We start from the raw sequence: 22,281 nt of genomic DNA, 5'->3' as shown, positions 1-22,281 counted from the left end.
TGATTTTCATTTTTTTATGATGTGACAATAAGGTCAAAAGTTATAGGCACAGGGGACATATAAGGGGCTAAGCAGTTTTACCATTTTATTTTAATGGTAATATTCTATGAAAGTTTCATCCATGAACTTATTCCTGCCCCCCACTGTGCATATTTTAAAGTGAAGCATGAAGGATATATGAATTCCCAGCGGGATAAAGCACTTTGAATCATGCTTTTCAAGACACAAAATAAAGACCCCCTTCTAGTCAGCACAGTGCAGAATAAGTATTCTTAACCTCCCCTATGGATTTTCAGACCCACAAAACTATGAAATTAATGTGTTTTTCAAATGAGGTACTCATATGTCAAAATCATGGTTAAAAGTATGTCACTCTGCCTAGTGTGTGGTGGTTGTATATCTTTTAAGTTAAGGTTCACTTGATATTGTAATCTAGATTTCTAATACACTGTATAGTACTGTGCCAAATTTTTAGGCAAGCAATGTTGCAAAGTAAGAATGTTTTAAAAAATATTTGTTAATAGCTTATTGTAATCAATTAACAAAATGCAGAACATGTAAAAAAATGAAAAATGTAAATTAAATCAATGTTTTAAATGCTGGGAGTAATGATTGTGGACTCCGCATATGCCTGATCTCAACATGATCAAGTCTGTGTGGAGACAGAAGGATTTGTGGAAGATGTTTGAAACAACCTTCTGCTGAGTTCCTTCAAAAACTGCATGCAAGCGCACCTAGAAGAATTGATATTGTTTTGAAAGCATCGGGCAGTCACACTAAACATTGACTTGATTGAGATTTCTCTTCTGTTTATATATATATCTATATATATAGATATATACTGCTCAAAAAAATAAAAAGAGCACCAAAATCACACCCTAACCACATCCTAGATATCACTGAGTGAGATATTCCAGTTGAAAATTTTTTTTCATTACATAGTGGAATGCGTTGAGAGCAGTAAAAATTAAAAATGATTAATGTAAATCAAAATTAATAGCAAATGAAGGTCTGTATTTGGAATGGTACTCCAAATCAAAATGGAAAATCAAATTACAGGCTGATCCAACCTCAGTGGAAATGCCTCAAGACAAGGAAATGATGCTCAGTATTGTGTATGGCCTCCACGTGCCTTTATAATCTCCTTACAACGCCTGGGCATGCTACTGATGAGTCGGCGGATGTTCTTGCCTCCTACTACAGATCCTCTCCTCCTTTGGCATCAAAGACCTCGCCCTATCCTGGATCTCCTCATACCTTTCAAACCGCACATTCAGTGTCTCCCACTCCTACACTACCTCCTCATCCCATCCTCTCTCTGTTGGAGTCCCCCAAAGCTCTGTTCTAGGACCCCTACTCTTCTCAATCTATACACTTGGCCTTGGGCAACTCATAAAGTCCCATAGATTCCAGTACCACCTTTATGCCCATGATACTTAGATCTACCTCTCTGGCCCAGACGTCACCTCTCTGCTGTCCAGAATCCCAGAGTGTCTGTCTTTGAGCCATATCCTCCTTCTTCTCCTCTCGCTTCCTCAAACTCAATGTAGACAAATCTGAACTGATCATCTTTCCCCCCATCTCACAGATCTTCCTTACCCAACTTATCTATAACAATTGACAACATCACGCTTTCTCCGTACCAGAGGTCCGCTGCCTCGGAGTAACCCTTGACTCTGCCCTGTCCTTCAAACCGCACATCCAAGCTCTCTTCACCTCCTGTCGCCTCCAGCTCAAAAATATTTCCAGAATCCGTCCCTTCCTCAACCCTCATTCTACTAAAATGCTTGTACATGCCCTCATCATCTCCCGCCACGACTATTGCAACATCCTTTTCTGTGGCCTCCCTGCTAGCACCCTTGCACCTCTCCAGTCCATCCTTAACTCTGCCGCCCGACTAATTCATCTCTCTCCTTGCTATTCCTCCGCTTCTCCCCTCTGCAAATCTCTTCACTGGCTCCCTTTCCCTCAGCATATCCAATTCAAATTACTCATACTGACCTACAATACCATCTATAACCTGTCTCCCCCATATGTCTCTGAACTAATCTCCCAATACCTTCCCTCATGTAATCTCCGGTCATCCCAAGGCCTCCTTCTCTCCTCCACACTTATTCGCTCCTCACCCAACCGCCTCCAAGACTTCTCCCGAATATCCCCCATCCTTTGGAATTCTTTACCCCAACACGTCCGACTATCAACCACAATCGGATCCTTCAGACGGAACCTGAAAACCCATCTCTTCAGGAAAGCTTATAGCCTACAATGATCCCCGCTGCCTCCTCACTACTACTGGAGTTACTGCCTCACCATCACTGGAGCTGCTGCCCCCCCAACCTACTGTCTCCTTCCACACCATCCTGTAAGAATGTAAGCCCGAAAGGGCAGGGTCCTCTCTCCCCTTTATATCAGTCTGTGACTGTTAGTTTGTTTGTAAGTGATATCTGTACTTTGTATGTTACCCCTTCTCATGTACAGCACCATGGAATCAATGGTGCTATATAAATAAATAATAATAATAATAATGTTCTCCTGAGGGATTTCCTGCCAGACCTAGATTAAAGCATCAGTCAACTCCTGGACAGTCTGTGGTGCAACTTTGAGTTAGTGGATGAAATGAGACTTGATATCTCAGATGGGCTCGATTGGATTCAGGTCTGGGGGATGGGCAGATCAGTCCATAGCATCAATTACTTCATCATGCAGCAACTACTGTCACACTTCAGCCACATGGGGCCTAGCATTGTCATGCATCAGAGGGAATCCAGGGACCACTCCACCTGCATATGGACCTACAATGGGTCTGATGACCTCATCCCAGTACCTAATGGCAGTCAGAGTTCCACTGCCTAGCACATGGAGGGCTGTGAGGTCCTCTAAAGAAAAGCCTCCCCATAACATTACTGATCCACTGCCAAACTGGTCAAGCTGGATGATGTTGCAGGCAGCAGAATGTTCTCCATGGCGTCTTCAGACTCTGTCATATCTTTCACTTGTGCTCTGTGTGAACTTGCTCTCATCAATGAAGAGCACAGGACACCAATGCCGAATCTCCCAATCTTGGTGTTCTTTGGCAAATGCCAATTGCCCTGCATGGTGTTGGGCTGTAAGCACAACCCACACTTGTGGATGTTGGGCCCTCATATCACCTCATGGAGTCTATTTATGACAGTTTGAGCAGCCACATGGATGTTGGTGATCTGCTGGAAGTCATTTTGCAGGGTTCTGTTCCTCCTGTTTCTCCTTGCACAAAGGAGGATGTAGCAGTCCTGCTGGTGGGTTGTTGCCCTCCTTTGACCCTCTCCACATCTGTATTGACCTGTCTCCTGGTATCTGCTCCATGCTTTGGACACTTTGTTGATACAGTGACACAGCTACTCTTACTCTTCTTGACACATATCACATTGATGTGCCATCCTGGATGAGCTGCACTTCCTGAGCAACTTCTGTGGGTAGTAGACACCACCTCATGCTACTGTACAGTACTTCTAGGGGTGATAGCAATGACAAAATGCAAAGATGACCAAAACAACAGCCAAAAGGGATAAGAACAAAGAAATGGTCTGTGGTCACCCCCTATAGAACCACTCCTTTATAGGGGTTGTCTTGCTAATTGCCTACCATTTCTACCTGTTGTCTGTTCCATTTGCACAAAACCAGGAGTAATTGATTCATAATCAGTGTTGCTTCATAACTGGAACTGTTGATTTCACAAAAGTGTGATAGACTAGAAGTTACATTGTGCTGTTTAAGTGTTCCCTTTATTTTTTTGACCAAATGTGTACATATCTATGGATGCATATATCTGTTTACATATATAGTTTTATACATTGGGGAAAATAAGTATTTTATACATTGTCAATTTTGCAAGTTTTCCCACCTACAAAGAATGAAGTGGTCTGTAATTTTTATTGTAGTTACAATTTAACTGTGATAGACAGAATCTTAAAGAAATCTAAAAAAGGACATTGTATGATTTTTACATAGTTAGTTTCCATTTTATTGCTTAAAATAAGTATTTGATACATTAGCAGAGCAGAACTTAATATTTGGTACAGAAACCTTTGTTTGCAATTTCAGAAGTCAGACATTTCTGGTAATTCTTGACCAAGCCGTTCAGTCATCATGTCTCCTGCATAAAAAAGTAGCCCCAAAGTATGATTTTTCCCCTACTATGCTTCAGATTGGGACGGTGTTCTTGGGGTTGTACTCATCTATTTTCTTCCTCCAAACACGGCGAATGGAGTTTATACCAAAAAGTTGTAGTTTGATCTCATCTGACCTCATAACCTCCTCCAATGCCTCCTCTGGATCATCCAGATGTTCATTGGTGAACTTCAAATTGGCCTGGACACATGCTACCATGAGCAGGGGGACCTTGCATGTCCTGCAGGATTTTAGTCTATGACGGCGCAGTGTGTTACTAACTATATTGTTTGAGACTGTGGTCCTAGCTTTCTTCTGGTCATTGACCAGGTCCTCCCATGTAGTTCTGGGCTCTTTCCTGACCTTTCTCATAATCACCCTTACCCCACGTGGCGAGAACTTGCATGGAGCCCCAGACCAAGGAAGATTAACAGTCATCTTGTGGTAAGCTGTTGCCTTCCTACCAAGCTGCTTGCCTTGTCTCCTGTAGCCCATCCCAGCTTTGTGCAGGTCCACAATTTTGCCCCTGGTGTCCTTAAACAGCTTTTTGGTCTTGGTCATGGTGGATAGGTTGGAATGTGATGGATTGAGTGTGTGCACAGAAGTCTTTTATACAGGTGATGAGTTGAAACAGGTGGAAATAATACAAGTACTGAGTGTAGAGTAGGAGGGCTTCTTAAAGAAAAACTAACAGGTCTGTGAGATCCAGAATTATTGCTGGTTTGCAGATGATCAAATACTTATTTCATGCAATAGAACAATTTAATTATTTAAAAATCATACAATGTGATTTTTTTTTTTTTTTTTTAGATTCTGTCTCTAACAGATGAATTGTACTGAAGAGAAAAATTACAGATCTTTCCGTTCTTTGTAGGTGGGAAAACTTGCAAAATCGATAGTGTTTAAAATACTTATTTTTCCCACTGTATATATACATACCCACAAATATATATATATATATATATATATATATATATATTCACATCTATGTTTAAACTAGAGGTGACCTCTACGTTTTCAACCAGTGGACTACAGCACTCTCAGTGACGAGGTCATCTGTCAAGGGGGGAGATAAATTTTGTATCAATAGAGCGACTACTGATATGTCATATTTGATTTATATAACACTTGGCATTGTGTGTGAATGTAATATATCAAGATTATTAGATTATAGATAATTTAAAAAAGGCTGAAAGGACATTTAGAAAATTTACTATAAGTATAGTTTTGAGCCGCACCATTGCTTGTGATGACAGTGTTGTAGGTGAAATCTAGAATGACATAGAAAAAGTGGGACGTTTTCCTAAGTAAATGAAATATGACATTAAAGGCCCATCTGCAATCATGGCCAACCATTATTTTAATACTGCTTTAATGGCAGTAAACATTATGTTAATACAACTGTCTAATAAAAGGAGGAAAAACTCTCAAAAGTATCAAAAAGTGTTTGGAAGATGTATGGAGATGAATTTCCATAAAAATTGCTATCATAAACCTATTATCTAACTAGGAAAAAGTTTTTAGACTTTCTTGAAATATGCGTATACATGACAGATTTGTTGAAATATGCTCACCAATTTATGTTACTAAAAGCCCAGTAAGGCTAGTTTCACACGTCGCTAAGCCCCGCCCCCTGCCGGCTCCCTGCCCGCCCCTTCCGGTCATCGCCGCCTTCTAGCACACATGGGTGCTTGCGATCTGCGCACCCTATCTTTAGCATAGGGTGCGCAGATCGTGCGCTGGCCGTGCGCTAGCAGGATTTTGCCGTGCGCTGCGCACTTTTGAAGGTGCACCCGTGTGCGCCGAACGCAGCATGTTGCATTTCGGCGTGCACGGCGCACCTTCAAAAGTGAATGTGAAAATGTGAAACTAGCCTAAGTTGTTTCAGTCTCCCCAATTAAAGCCTACAGAGTGTGGAAAATAACCTAGTATTTATTTCCAAATGAAATTCATTAGTCACATCGGGCCACTTTGTCATTGAATGTTGTCTTTGTATGAGTATTGTTAAATAGTGCTAAATGTGTTAAACAAAAATTCAGGCTGTAATATAAGACATGTAATGGAATCCATTTTATATCGATGGATATAGAGGTCTTAAGTATGGGGCCATGCATCCTTCGTGTGCTGCATTACTGCCTAGATTGGGTGCTGTTTGGACATATTCTCTCATAGAAGAAATGCTTTTGGGGGAGAATGACATACATGCAATAAGGCATATGGAGGATGGAGCATGTCACCATTTTGTTGAATTTTTGTGGTATTAACCCCTTAACGACCAGGGGTATTTTTGGTTTTACATTTTCATTTTTCCCTCCCCTTTTTCCAGAGCCATAACTTTTTTATTTTTCCGTTTATATTGCCATGTGGGGGCTTATTTTTTGCGGGACGAGTTGTACTTTTAAATTACATCATTGGTTTTACCATATCGTGTACTCGAAAACGGGAAAAAAATTCCAAGTGCGGTGAAATTGCAAAAAAAGTGCAATCCCACACTTGTTTTTTGCTTGGCTTTTTTGTTAGGTTCACTAGATGCTAAATCTGACCTGCCATTATGATTCTCCAGGTCATTACGAGTTCATTGACACCAAACATGTCTATGTCCTCTTTTATCTAAGTGGTGAAAAAAAATTCCAAAGTTTGCTAAAAAAAAAAAAATTTGCGCAATTTTCCGAGACCCGTAGCGTCTCCATTTTTCATGATCTGGGGTCGGGTGAGGGCTTATTTTTTCCGTGCCGGACTGACGTTTTTAAAGATACCCCTTTTGTGCAGATATGTTCTTTTGATCGCCCTTTATTGCATTTTAATTCAATGTCTTGGTGACCAAAAAAACGTGATTCTGGCGTTTTGAATTTTTTTCTCGCTACGCCGTTTAGCGATCGGGTCAATGCTTTTTTTAATTGATAGATCGGGCGATTCTGAATGCGGCGATACCTAATATGTGTATGTGGGATTTTTTTTTTACTGTTTTATTTTGATTGGGGCGAAAGGGGGGTGATTTGAACTTTTAGGTTTTTTTAATTTTTTTTATTTTTAAACATTTTTTCTTTTACTTTTGGCATGCTTCAATAGCCACCATAGAAGGCTAGAAGCTTGCGCAACCCGATCGGCTCTGCTACATATGGGCGATGAGCAGATATGCGACCGGAAATGCTATTTAAATGCCCGCTGTCAGCTTTGACAGCGGCATTTAACTAGTTAATAGGCGCAGGAGGATGGCGATTCCTCTCGCGCCTTTGATGAGGCTCAGCGCCGGAGCCCTCATCAAAGCAGGGGAAATGTCTGATGACGGACTGTGTCCGTCATTGGACATTAAGGGGTTAAAGAGAAAATACTCTGTTATCTCTGTCTTGAGATGCAGTAGAGGTCTCATTCATTTGATGACATCCTTATTATGACTCCATAGTAATGGCGGTCCGTCATGGTCATGTGTATGAGTTTTAACAGTCAGAGAAATGTTTTGGTGCTATCTCATGGAAACCACTATATTTCTTAGTAGAGGTATGGCAATGAGAACCCTTCAGTAATTTATAAGGTCACTAAATGTTACCATCAATATTGAGTATTCAGTCAACTAACACTTATTTCATTATGGAAGGATCAATAAGGAACTGGCAAAGTATACTTCATTTTTTTCTGCTTTTGTTGCATTTCTATTCCTTTTCTTTGCTCTGATTCCACAGAAGGTGCTTGATAATTCTCTGATCTTATCCAAATAAGAGGACATGACTCAATAAGAGGTCAAATGTTTAATTTATGCAGATTGGAGCTTCGTTTGGACCATTTGTTTTTTCCTGCTGCGTACATCTAAAAATATTGCTTGTCTGGATTTATTTTAATACTTTTTCATTTTGAAACAAAGACAACATTGTAGTATAAATAGTAGGTAGTGGTGTTTTGTTCTCTGTTTCGTACAATGTGTCATTTGGTTAATCTGTGCGTGTAACAAGCTTAGCCCAGTGATACGTCTAATAATCTGTCGATTTAACATTTTATTTTACAGTTTTGTCAAATTGGTATACTACAAAACATGTACATCAGGTTTCTCTCAAATGTTTTGAGGCAGAAAGGGGTTTGGAAGAACATCATGGTAAACAGTCCCTGTAGGCAGGCACAAGCGTCTTTTGAAGAATGCGCTATGACTTGCGGTTGGATAGTATATGTATGAGGCAGCAAGATGTGGCCGTTAGGTGGTCTCTACAAAGAATTCTGTAGCCAAAGAGTAAGCTCTCGATGTGCTGATTTGCATGCACATGGCAAGATTTCATCGCCTCTCCAGTGTTCAGCACTGTGGGATATTGAGCCTGCTTGAACAAACTATAAAAGTCTGTGTACAGCACCATGAATATATGGAAACAATTTTCTTTTTTTGGAATGCTGGGTGCTTCGATTTCAGTACAAAATGAATGTGAGGAAGATTTGCTTGTAGTAACATACAGACTGCGGAAGAAAAATTAAACCCAAGCTGTTGTTGTTAAAATAAGTGAATAGATAGTTTATATGTTAGCGTGACAGGTCACCAAACAATGTAATGATACGATAAAAACGTAAAAGGTAACATAAGAACTCTGAGAGCAAAATGATATAAAGTAATGTTTCTTTGTTGTCTCGTAAAGTAAATGAATCCTTGGGGCTCAAGGGCTATCGCAGCATAATTACTGCTCTCAATTTGCTGCTTGCAAAATACATCGATTCATTTGTGTTGTTTTAGAATTCCCTCTAGAGGTACTGTAGTAAAGCCGAGGTAATATATATTTAAACTGGAAAGAATTATATTTTTAATTCCATCCTTAAAAAGCCCACCGTTGCTATCCGGGGTTTAATATTCACCGTTCAGCTGTCGCCAGTGAAACGCAATCTTCCTAATTCCTTTTTTGTAGATATAGCGAGTAGGATTCTTTAAAGGTTCTTCTGTGTTTTAATCAGTCATTTCTTACGAGGAGGATAAGTCTGGACAAATTTATGGCTGACGGACAAGGTTTATCTCACTTTTTCTTGTAAAAAAAATATGCTTACTCCCACTTGGGAGATTTACCATGGCTTTGGCAGTTGGTGACTGTATGAATGAATGATCAGCAAATGCAGTGTTCAGAGCTATCCAAACACATATTTTGATAACACCAGTTAAAGTAGAAAGCAAGATGGTCAAAGGACTCGAGTGAAATCTGTCACCATATGGAGAATTAATTGGCTTTAAAACTGCTAATATCAAGTCGTAAGTGAAATAAAATGTGTATGAAGTTTATAAACTCTCAGAAATATTATTGTACATTGGTAACACAATATACAAGATAATAATTGCATTTAAAATCAATGTTTGGAAATGTGTAATAATCTACAATATCCTATATTTAACCTTTATTGTTCCTACAGTTATTTGGGTTACAGAATATTATTTTTGTAATGACATATATTAGAGATTTAGATCTACAGAACCGAATTTGAAGCTAGGCACAAGAGACAAGTGCCTATGAGCAGTGGTGAGAAGATGGTTTGCCTGCTGCAAGATTGTGCACTTTGACAGTTGAGACCTGTAGTCCTCATTTTACACATACATACATCTATAGGGACTCGCAAGACAGTGAGGATCCTTGACATGGGTTGTGAGCTTGCTCATTTTGGACAAAATATTGACCAATACCTCATATTTATATTTTTTGCCACATTTTATACAGGGTGCAGCCAGGCCCATCAATGGTGACCTTGCAAACTAGTAGTCAGCACCTCTGTGATGCACTGATTGTCGGGATGCCTACCTGATCTAGTAGTATGAGTATGTAACAGGCTGTTGGCTGGGCACTGTGCTTTGCATGTTTGTGACTTGCGCTTTATTTCAAGCCTCATCTGTTGGCAATTCTAATACTAAGCAATCACCCCCTTGATTAACTGGTTGGTTGTAAATGGCTGTTTTATCAGTATGTTGTACCTGTGGTACCTCAATCTTTATTAAGGGAGCCTGCTGCATTCTGTTTATGTATTAGTTTCTGGAACCTTGTAAATACTATTGCATTTTTGCTATAGTAATAACACATTTTTGGGAATTTTTTTTGACTATGATTTGAAATTTTTCGAAATTCAAACTTGATGCAAGAGACATGAGCCTAGGAGCAGTAGAGAGAAGATGGGTGCCCGTTGCACTGAGTCAGGAATAGATTGTGCACTTTCGGAGTTAAGAGTTGTAGTGCTTATTTTATATTTATGTACATTAATATAGTTATGTTTCCAGATAATATGTGTCAAGGTTGATGCTCTGGGTCAATAATATTAAGTTTGGCCTCTGTTGTGTGTTTATTAATAGGTGGTGTTTAGAGTTGAGCGAAACGGGTCGGCCAAATTCATAAGTCGCCGACTTTCGCTAAAGTCGGGTTTCATGAAACGAAACCCGACCATAGCGTGAGGTTGGCCATGATGTCGGCGACCAGAGCGCCAAAGTTGCGTTTCAAATGATGCTTCCAGTACCCTTTTTCAGCCAATGATGGAGGACGCACACTGTGGGCAACGCGATGACATGGGCAGTGGTCAACACCATCTTTGAGAAGGGCATACAAGTGATTGACTTGCTTTGTGTGGCGTCACAGGGGCTATAAAAGGGCGTGCATGCCAACTGCCATCTTACTTCTGCTGATCTTAGCATAGGGAGAGGTTGCTGCTGCTGATTTTGAATAAAGGAGAGTGTTAGGAAGGGAAGAAGAAAAAAAAAACTGCTTCTGCTGGTAGTGATTTTCACTGTACAACACAACATTTTGTGTGCAGTGACAGGGGAGGATATATTTTTGTTCATCAGCTCTGTTGGTTATTAGGCTGCCTTATAAAGCTCCCTGATAGCTGCATTGCTGTTTGCACACTGCTGTGCAAACTGCTTTTTTAAAAGCAAAAATACTTTTCTTCCTCTTTTCTGCAGTTACCAAGCGTTCATTTTTCCACACTTTTGTGTGCAGCAGTCCTGCTTATTAGGCTGCCTGCTGCCATACTTGGACTGAGAGCATCATTGTCAGCCTCCTAAAATCTCTAGGGAGATTCAAATTCTCCCCAATACTATATACACCTTGTACCTTCTCATACACCAGCCTATTTCAGCCTGTTAAATTGAGGTGTAATCTATAGTGGGCCTGAGATAATTGTTCAGCCTCCTAAAATCTCTAGGGAGATTCAAATTCTCTCCAATACTATATACACCTTGTACCTTGTCATACACCAGCCAATTTCAGCCTGTTAAATTGAGGTTTAATCTATAGTGGGCCTGAGATAATAGTTCAGCCTCCTAAAATCTCTAGGGAGATTCAAATTCTTCCCAATACTATATACACCTTGTACCTTGTCATACACCAGCCAATTTCAGCCTGTTAAATTGAGGTGTAATCTATAGTGGGCCTGAGATAATTGTTCAGCCTCCTAAAATCTCTAGGGAGATTCAAATTCTCCCCAATATTATATACACCTTGTACCTTGTTTTACAGTACCATATAGCTGGTGGTATTTTGGGTACATTTTCCCAAAAATGAGAAAGTATGGTGGAAGAGGCAGTGGAAGTGGGTGGGGGTTGCCAGCTGGTACTGATGGTGGTGGTGCATCAGCTGGTAGTGGTAAAAGCACAATAGCACCTAAGGCAGGAGGTGTTGAGCCTGCATCATCGTCTGGCTCCACAAGGCCTCGAAGGCTCCCTTTTCTGGGAGTAGGTAAACCACTTTTAAAGCCGGAGCTTCAGGAACATGTTTTGGCTAACATTGCTGACACAGCCTCCAGCTCTATCGCCTCCTCTTCTGAAGTTTCAAAAAATAAAAGCACTGAGTCATCAGTGAAGGCTCCTGGTCAGGAACAACACCTTTCCTTGTGCCCTTCACCTCTACCAAAAGTGAAGGATGCGGCAGGCCACACTACAGATTACTCCATGGAGCTCTTTTCACATACCATGCCTGGGTTATCAAGTGAAATCGTGAATTCCCCGATCCAAGATGAATCTGACATGGAGTGCACTGATGCACAGCCACTGCTAGATTTTTCTCCTGGTACATTCACTCAGAGCACTACATTGTCCTCGCAGTGTACTGAGCCAGAATCTGACCCTGATGAAACTCAGGTGCCCCTTCCCGCATACTATACCACCTTACACAGTGACAAAGAGAAAGGTGCAGATGAAAGTGCTGGTTCCTTGAGCAGGTGGGGGGCATACTCATGGGCGACGGCACTGGCACAGGGCCCCTCATAGTAAACAAAAGTGTCTCTGCCGGTGGGAGGGCCCTCCACCTGCCATCAGACACACCGCCGTACTATGAGGGGCCCTGTGCCAGTGCTGTCGCCAACGAGTGGGCCCCCTGCTTGCTCAGGATCACAGCATTTGCAAAGTTGAAATACTTACCTCTCCCTGCTCCACCGCCATGACGTCTTCCGCGTTTCCTGACAGTTACATTCTGGTCAGAGAGAGCGATGACATCACGTCTGTACACCCTCTGCCTAAACAGTCCAAGTGCAGAGAGATGGAAGATGGGGATGATGAGGAGTCCAGAGTACAGGGATTCCCTAGCAAGGAGACTTATTTAATTGTTTTAAAGGTTGGGAGCAATTTTTAGGGAGCACTATACTCTGGAGAATGATATATGGGGCCCACCATACACTGGAGCATTCCAAAGGTGGACATCAGACACTGGAGCAGCATTTACAGGGCCCATTATACACTGGAGCACTAGAAATGGGGCCCATTATGTATGGAGCATTATTTGGGCCCATAAGACACTGGAGCATCATCCATGGGGCCCATCATATACTGGAGAATTGTAAATGGGGCAGATTATATATGGAACATTATTTGGACCAATCGTACACTAGAGCATCATCTGTGAGGCTCATCATATCCTGGAGCTTTCCAAATGGGGGACATCAGACACTGGAGCAGCATTTACAGGGCCCATTATACACTGGAGCATTAGAAATGGGGCCCATTATATATGGAGCATTATTTGGGCCCATAAGACAGTGGAGCTTCATCCATGGGGACCAACATATACTGCAGCATTATGTGGAGCTCATCATGTACTGTATCAAACATTATATGGGACCAATGATTCTGTATGGAGAAATATATGGGCCTCATTACTCTGTATAGCGCACTATGCGGTGGCCATAATACTGTATGGAGTAATATACTGTCCATTTTTGGAGCTATTGGAGAATTTAAAATGGATATCAGTCATATGATGTAAGAAGTGAAGTATTTTTCATTGTACTATACCGCTATTTCTCTGCCGTATCAGAGGATCATGAATTGTGGCATGTGTTAAAGGAGCCCAGTGACACTCTTTGGCCCTGGGCCCATGAAAATCTGGAGCCAGCCCTACCCCCCACAACTTTAGCCAAATAACCCCCAGTTTTCAATGCCTAACTATTATTATAAAGTAAATTAAGGTTGACAAGCTTAAGTAATAAGAATTAATGTTTTTGGCATAAAAATGGGCACTGTAGGTGTGTTTCCTGTCCTCCACTCACTGCCGACTATTCTTCCCCATTGACTTGCATTGGGTTTCGTTTCGTGTTTCAGTCGGCCTTCGACTTTTCATGATAATCGGCCGATTGCGTTCGACCTGACTTTTGCGAAAGTCGGGTTTCATGAAACCCGACTCGACCCGAAAAAAGGCAAAGTCGCTCATCTCTAGTGGTGTTAAAGGCAGAAGATATATTGTGCCTACAGACGTCAGAGATATTAAATCACTTCTGACAGGGATCATCAGTAGAAGCTCATTTTTTCTGCAGACACATAATATTATACATAAGATTTATCAAGGTGATATTGTGTATCTTATTTTATAGTGGGAAACAATAATAAGGCAAGGGTCATAGCACAGTAAAAATTAAAAGGCCTTTCCAGGGGATTGGATATGGAACAAAAATCTATAACTCTATAGAGAATGTTATCAAGGTCATTAATTGCAAAGACTCTTTAGTTAGAATGTTGTGGCAGAATACAAGGAACTGAAAGGGTTTTAAGCACCCTATAGAGCTCTTACTTTCTGGAAATTAATTGTGGTGTGAGGAGAAGTATCAGTTACAATAGGGTTATCGCTGGCTCCCAGTAACTGATCAGTCACCAATGAAAGGTGTCACCTACAGATAACATCAGTCCACATCATATAACATTGGTCAAAGCCTAAACACGCAATTATTTAAGTAATTAATTTCATGTTGAAAAGGATTATCTCTGGAAAAATCCTTTTCTATACTGAAACTGATCTGGAGAATGATGGATCACAGAGAATTTAGCTTCTGACACCCCTAGCAAGCACCTGGTATTGCCAGAGTAAGTAGAGTTCAGCCATATGTTCCCTAATTGCCAGTGAAATAACTGGCCATTGCTTAGTGGTTTTCACCACTAGTTCATGTAAGGCAGTTCTTGGCTCTGGACCTTTTGAATGATGTTCAAATGTCTATTTAAGATAAAAAATAAGGATACAACTATAAAAATATCACTGTCACTGAGATAATTTCTTTCTTCTTCTTTCTTCATTCTGCATATAGTTTTCTAAATAACAATGATATTGCCCTGCTCACTATGTGTAGTCATCTGTTGTCAGAGAGCCATAAAGAAGTTGTCAAATCCTGTAATATTGATTACATAACGTTAGGATAGGTTGTCAATATCAGATTTTTGAGGTCTGACACCCTGTACCCTTAACAATGGGTTGTTATCGATTCTGACCGGTTGTAAACATTGAATGGAGATGAATGGTAATGTTGAATCGAAGCTGAGCTGCAGCCACTAATCAGTATCTGGAGCTATGCTGTTCTATTTTGACATGGTTTACATCTGGTCACTGCCATAGCTGGCAAAAGTTGACAAACAGGGGTGCCTAGTGTCAGACCTCCACCAATCTGATATATATGACCTATACTAAGAATTCACCCCTAATGTCGCAGTAGTGGACAACCCCGTTAACATAATGTAGCTTGTGTGTTCCATTGAAATCAAGGAAATCTATATCTGGACTGATTATAGCACTTTTCCACCTTAGTCAAGTTCTGATACTAAGCTCATGCTATATTTACCTTTTAATGAAACATTCATGTACTAAGACAAGGATCTCTAATTTAGCATTATTATGTCACAATATTTTTTATTTGTTAATTGTTATTTAACTAGGATAAGTCGTTGACCCATTTTTCATTGAACTAGTTATCACAAAGGACAATGATAACATGGACATGTAAAATCTCAGAGGCGCAAAATATTTATCCGTGTGGTTTTATCTCCTTTTCTGTTTACAGCGCGTATTATAAGAACGAAACAGTGGTGTGAAATGCTCCCATGTTTAGAAGGAGAAGGTTGTGATTTATTAATCAATAAGTCAGGTTGGACTTGTACGCAACCAGGTGGACGAATAAAGACAACTACGGTAAGTAGAAAGTGTTATATGTGTTTAAATATTACATCAGTTATATATCAAATAAGAATGGCTCTTTTGTTTACCTTCTTCAACCTAACATGGTATATATATATATATATATATATATGGATCTTATGTTTTTGAACATTTTTTCAATTGAAAAAACAAGCGCCTATTAGAAGCTATAGTTATAGAATATGCTTTGTATCTTTGTGATACATACATGTTAGAGAAAAGTTAGATGGCCTAAAACTCGAACGAGAATTGCATCACAATGCTCAGACTGGCCGGCAGCTCTCCCTACCCAAGTGAGACAGCATATATTTTTATGTAGCTGTTACGCTTGGGTCAGGAGCTGACGGGCAGTCTGAGCATCGCAATGCAATCCATGTCCGAGTTATGTGGCCGTCTGACTCTTCCTTTACCAGAATAATCACAGTAGATTTAACTAAAATGAAAGAATTTAAGGAATAATTGGGGTCTATATATGTTAATAAACTAAATTGAGCAAACATTTATGAACACAAAACATGCACATATCAGTGAATTAAATGATTCCGCACTAAAAGTATTCTGGCTGAACTATTGTCATAATCCAGGAATTTTGAAATTAAAACTAGAGGTGAGCAAATCTGACAAAATTTTGTCAAATTTGCCAAATTGTGTGGATTTTCCAGGAAATTTGAATTTTTAGCAAAGTTATTCTATGTAAATAAAATTTCCCTCTCCAGACCCCACCCAGAAACATAATAAGGATAAGATGTAGAAAAAAAAATTACTTCACCTCTCTGGATTGTCCACTCTTCACCATCATCCATCCGGTCCTCAGAGCAGTTTCTTATCACCAGTGTGAGCGCTGTATCCCCAGACTTCATCATAGCCAAAAGTCCTGGTCTAGTTCTGGCCTGGCGTGAAGAGACCCAAGCATAAGAAGAAGCGCTGATGACCAGTTGGGAGACAATGCAGAGCAAAGGGACTAGAGAGGCGAGTGGTAAGGGGAGTATTTTTTTTTAGCCTCTTGATGTCTGTTTTATGTTCACCAACATAGCTGGTCAACCACCACTTTGTTAAGTCCACGGGGAAGCAAATTACAAAAAGTGTGCATTTCGATGAAAGTGGATTTTTGCAGTATTTGAGTAGAATTTAATTCCACTCAAATATCTTTGCTTATTTTTAATTAAAACCCATGCTTCTAGAATTGAAGTGATCTTAACTCGCTCATGGTGTGAGTTTTTTAAGTCTACATATTTGGCTATTTTTGCTTTGTCATCCCCCTATTGCCCCTAGAGCTGTGTTAGTTTTGATGTACTCTATAGTATAGGATTAGTAGTTTTTTGCTATTTATACGTTAAGAAAATATCTACAAACTCTACACTTTCAAATGCTTTCAAGGCAAAAAGAAATGTTCTTTCGGCATACATTTAACTAGTTTATGTCTACACTGAAAAGAAGAAACATGTACAGAGCATTCCACCATAAAACGTGTATTACAAGGTAAGACATTGAGCACACAACGTCCAGGTTTCACAGAGCTGAAATAGGATACCTATGGACTTTTCTGGGCTCCCATCATGCCTCCATATAGTTATATGTCTTTACAATTTAATTATGTACTATAAAGGAATATATCTCATATATCTCACATACTACATGGCTCATCATATGGTGGCATTTGACGTCCCCATGGCTCAGTACAATGAAACCTAACGGTAGCGTGTGTCTGAAGTCTACATATGAGCATCACAAGTAAATTATGTTGCACAAGTGATTTATAGTCATAGATTTTCTATTATATCTGTACTTTGCTTCATGTGAGGCACGTCCGGTGAGCTCTGGCTTCACAACCTGCATATATTTCGGCTGTCTTTCCAGTGATCGGTGGAGGCCTAAGTTTTTCTGAATCGCTTCATTGGTTTTGATCATGATCTAAACAAAATAAACCAGATTCGTTATCATTTTTCTTGAAAATAGGGAATCATTCATAATTTCAGTATTACTTGTTTAAGGGGCAAAGTCAGCACTAAAGCATGTATAACAAAATGTCTACCATCTCAATATTCCCATCATGTTTTATGATCAATCATTTGCTATCTGTATCTCAATTAAGACAGATTAAATGAACCTTAGAAATCCAATCCTATTTGTTGCATTACCAAATGTTCTATACCGTTGAGAAAATAAATTAATTTTAGTATCAAACTGTATATATTTTGTCAATGATCCATTTCTGCTTAATTGTTATTTAATGAATTCTTTCTTTTAGATTATGCGATTTTGTTGAATTCAACTTAAAAGAACATTCATGCTCCACTTCCTTGGTAGCTAACCTCACTAAACCTCTGTAATTTTATTGCTAAATTAGCTGAAGTGGGAAATTAAAGAGTATCAGAAACCTAAAGAGAGAACTCGCAGTGGATAAAAGGTGTAATCACTCTGACACAGATTTCCTTGCTTAGCTAGTAAAATAAACCAAAGATCCACTCTCAACCAGGGAAGAGCATTTCTTAATAGACTTTATTTACAGATAAGGCAACAAAACACTCCTCTCTATTAGCACAATTACATGCTATCTGAGCTAGAAATTAAATTAGGTTTTCCTGGAGATTAAACTGTTTTTGTATTGCATTCAGTGTAACGCTGATGAAACATAAAAGTTCTTAATGTGCAATTTTACATTCCTTTACTAAGTACACAATGGTATAACATTCCCATGTCATATAATCTTTACATTACACACTTATCAATGCAAAGGTTACACCAACAACTGAACATACTTGTGGGGCTGGTATTGTTAAAGGGAATATTTTTTGCCCCTTAATCTGAGAGCTGCATAGTGTAGAGACAAAAACTTCAATCATTTGCAGGACTACTTGTGCCGTTTTATAGAACCACTGTTTTATCAGCAAGAGATTATCACTAGAGGACTAGTAGACCTGCTGCCAGGTAGTCCAACCACACCCACAGCACTGATTGGCAGCTTTCTCTGTACATGGGCAGAAATCAGCCAATCAGTGGTGTGGGCGGAGTTATACAGATCTCAACATTTAGATGACTGCTAGATCTGCAGCAAATAAATCAATGATTTCATCAAAATGACAGCAAACAACCCACAAAGTGACACATCCTAGGATTCAGGATCTCTGCCCCTACCTCATGCTGTTGTCAGATGGGGGGCAAAAAACCTGGTGACAGATTCCATTTAACTGGTGTAAGCACTGATATTGTAAACTTCTCCTTATCTACAATATTTAATATTAGAAAAAAAAGAGAGAACATGTTCTGCCTTCTGGAGAGGAGCCAATTTGCAGAATTTCAGGGAAGAAAAAAAATTTCCAACATGTTGAAAAGTATCCATGTTATCATCATAACATGGATACTTTTCAACATGTTGGAAATTTTTTTTCTTCCCTGAAATTCTGAATAAAGCACTAGACAGTTTCCAAAACAACTGACATAAGTCTCACCAAAAAATGTTATAATATAAAGCAATAGGTGAAATATAAAATATAACCTTTAATAAGTCAATTAAAAGTACTAATCATGTGTCACCCTGTGAGAATAAAACGCAGCATGCAGCTGCTTGTCAAGCATATAGACCTTCACTTAAAAAAGAGAAAAAGCCAAGCCTGAATACAGGAATATAGATGGTCACCCAGAAATTTCTATATGGGTGTACAAAAACATCTATAGGGTACAGCAATTGAGATCACTTTTCCCATAAATGCCATAACCCATTTGCATATATATATATAGAAGAATCATGCAGTTTTAGCAAAAAAGGTCACCAAGGACCAAAAATTGACAGTCAGGTGAGAATAAAAATAATAAAAGAGTAACGATCTCACCAAATGGATGGATGGGTCAGGAGTCCGGGAGGATCCTCTGTTCAATCCAACTGGAGGATACAATAGGGGGAGACAATACCCTGTCACATCCCTAACACCTAATATTGGCTCAACCCCAGACTCCTGCCCTAACAAGGGCAGTCCACAGCTGACCCTAACAACGCATGCCCTGCACTTTCCCTAAGGCGATGTTCCGACGCGTTTCATCCAAGTACAATCATCCGGGGACTAAACTTGTAAAGTGCCATAGTGCTGATGATGAAAAACAAACAGGCATGCCACACATGTATTCAGGTTGTCAAATCATGTAGCTGTGGTGACAGAAACTAAATCTCTGAGCACTTCCAAATACCTGGAGACTAGAGTTGAGCGATACCATCCGATACTTCAAAGTATCGTATCGGATGGTATCGGCCGATCTTTAAAAAAAGTATCGGTATCGCCGATTCCGATACCGGAAGTCCCATTCAAGTCTATGGGACTTCCGGTATCGGAATAAGAAAAACCCTTTCCTGCCCTTGTACAGCCTCTCTGGGGTCTGTACGGGCCTTTCGGGGGGCTGTGCCGGCCTGCCAGGGGGTCTGTGCAGGCTCCGGTGGTCTGTGCCGGCCTGCCGGTGGTCTGTGCAGGCTCCGGGGGGCTGTACCGGCCTGCCGGGGGGCTGTGCCGGCCTGCCGGGGGGCTGTGCCGGCCTGCCGGGGGGCTGTGCAGGCTCCGGGGGTCTGTGCAGGCATCGTCCGATGGGACTACAAGTCCCATCGGGCGATGCCTGCTACCATGACAGTGATTGACACATTAGCCAATGATGGGACAGTAGTAGTCCCATCATCCGGCTAATGTGTTAAATGTAAAAAAAAAAAAAAATTACATGCTACATACATACAACATGCATACTACATACATGCTACATTCATACTACATACTACATACATGCTACATTCATACTACATGCAACATACATACTACATATATACTACATGCATGCTACATACATACTACATGCTACATACATACCACATACATACTACATATATACTACATGCATGCTACATACATACTACATATATACTACATGCATGCTACATACATACTACATGCTACATACATACTACATACATACTACATATATACTACATACATGCTACATACATACTACATGCATGCTACATACATGCTACATTCATACTACATACTACATACATGCTACATTCATACTACATGCAACATACATACTACATACTACATACATGCTACATACATACTACATGCTACATACATACCACATACATACTACATATATACTACATGCATGCTACATACATACTACATATATACTACATGCATGCTACATACATACTACATGCTACATACATACTACATACATACTACATATATACTACATACATGCTACATACATACAACATGCATACTACATACATGCTACATTCATACTACATACTACATACATGCTACATTCATACTACATGCAACATACATACTACATATATACTACATGCATGCTACATACATACTACATGCTACATACATACCACATACATACTACATATATACTACATGCATGCTACATACATACTACATATATACTACATGCATGCTACATACATACTACATGCTACATACATACTACATACATACTACATATATACTACATACATGCTACATACATACTACATGCATGCTACATACATACTACATGCTACATACATACCACATACATGCTACATATATACTACATGCATGCTACATACATACTACATATATACTACATGCATGCTACATACATACTACATGCTACATACATACCACATATATACTACATACATGCTACATACATACTACATGCATGCTACATACATACTACATGCTACATACATACCACATACATGCTACATATATACTACATGCATGCTACATACATACTACATATATACTACATGCATGCTACATACATACTGCATGCTACATGCATGCTACATACATACTACATACATACTACATGCTACATACATACCACATATATACTACATACATACAATACATTCATACAATACATACATAGACATACAGTACATATAACATAGAGTAACATACTTACCAATACTTGTCACATTGTTCCCCGAAGCCATTGTCGTCTACGGAATAAATATTAACATAACAAACCACAAAAATACTCACCCACGATCCGAAGCAGTCCACGAGTGTGTCCCACGACGATCTTGGGTAGAGAACTGCAGCATCAGCTGTTGCTGCCGTTCTCTACGGGCTGCAGGAATCCAATGACGGAAGGTAGGTATCCTTCCGCACTGTATTCCTCCGCCACTTAAAAAAAAAAAAAGTCCCTAGTCTCACTTTATGCCATTGCTGTGTGGGAATTTCCCACGCAGCAATGGCATAAAGTGAGACTAGGGACTTTTTTTTTTTTAAGTGGCGGAGGAATACAGTGCGGAAGGATACCTACCTTCCGTCATTGGATTCCTGCAGCCCGTAGAGAACGGCAGCATCATCTGATGCTGCAGTTCTCTACCCAAGATCGTCGTGGGACACACTCGTGGACTGCTTCGGATCGTGGGTGAGTATTTTTGTGGTTTGTTATGTTAATATTTATTCCGGAAAGACAATGGCTTCGGGGAACAATGTGACAAGTATTGGTAAGTATGTTACTCTATGTTATATGTACTGTATGTCTATGTATGTATTGTATGAATGTATTGTATGTATGTAGTATATATGTGGTATGTATGTAGTATGTATGTAGTATGTATGTAGCATGCATGTAGCATGTAGTATGTATGTAGCATGCATGTAGTATATATGTAGTATGTATGTAGCATGCATGTAGTATATATGTAGCATGTATGTAGCATGTAGTATGTATGTAGCATGCATGTAGTATGTATGTA

At 39.8% G+C, this 22,281-nt stretch overlaps 1 protein-coding gene across 2 annotated transcripts in view; it reads left to right on the top strand.

Moving 5' to 3' along the window:
* The window catches only part of TAFA5 (TAFA chemokine like family member 5), an 881,362-nt gene that overhangs the window by 703,340 nt on the left and 155,741 nt on the right, over window positions 1-22,281 (top strand). Inside the window, exons 3-4 of one of the 2 annotated variants that reach the window (XM_073573489.1) lie at window positions 15,397-15,524; window positions 16,247-16,487. In XM_073573489.1, the coding sequence (XP_073429590.1) occupies window positions 15,397-15,524; window positions 16,247-16,429 (311 nt within the window). In that variant the 3' untranslated portion in view covers window positions 16,430-16,487. Of the gene's footprint in view, window positions 1-15,396; window positions 15,525-16,246; window positions 16,488-22,281 lie in introns of those variants that run through there. The other variant, XM_073573490.1, reaches the window with a different exon arrangement.

The sequence above is a fragment of the Dendrobates tinctorius genome, unplaced genomic scaffold (genome assembly GCF_039654945.1).
Source record: "Dendrobates tinctorius isolate UK_male_01 unplaced genomic scaffold, ASM3965494v1 ptg000035l, whole genome shotgun sequence".
NCBI lineage: Eukaryota > Metazoa > Chordata > Amphibia > Anura > Dendrobatidae > Dendrobates > Dendrobates tinctorius.
The sequence above is the reverse complement of the archived record's forward strand: the minus strand, read 5'-3'. Positions and strand labels throughout refer to the sequence as shown.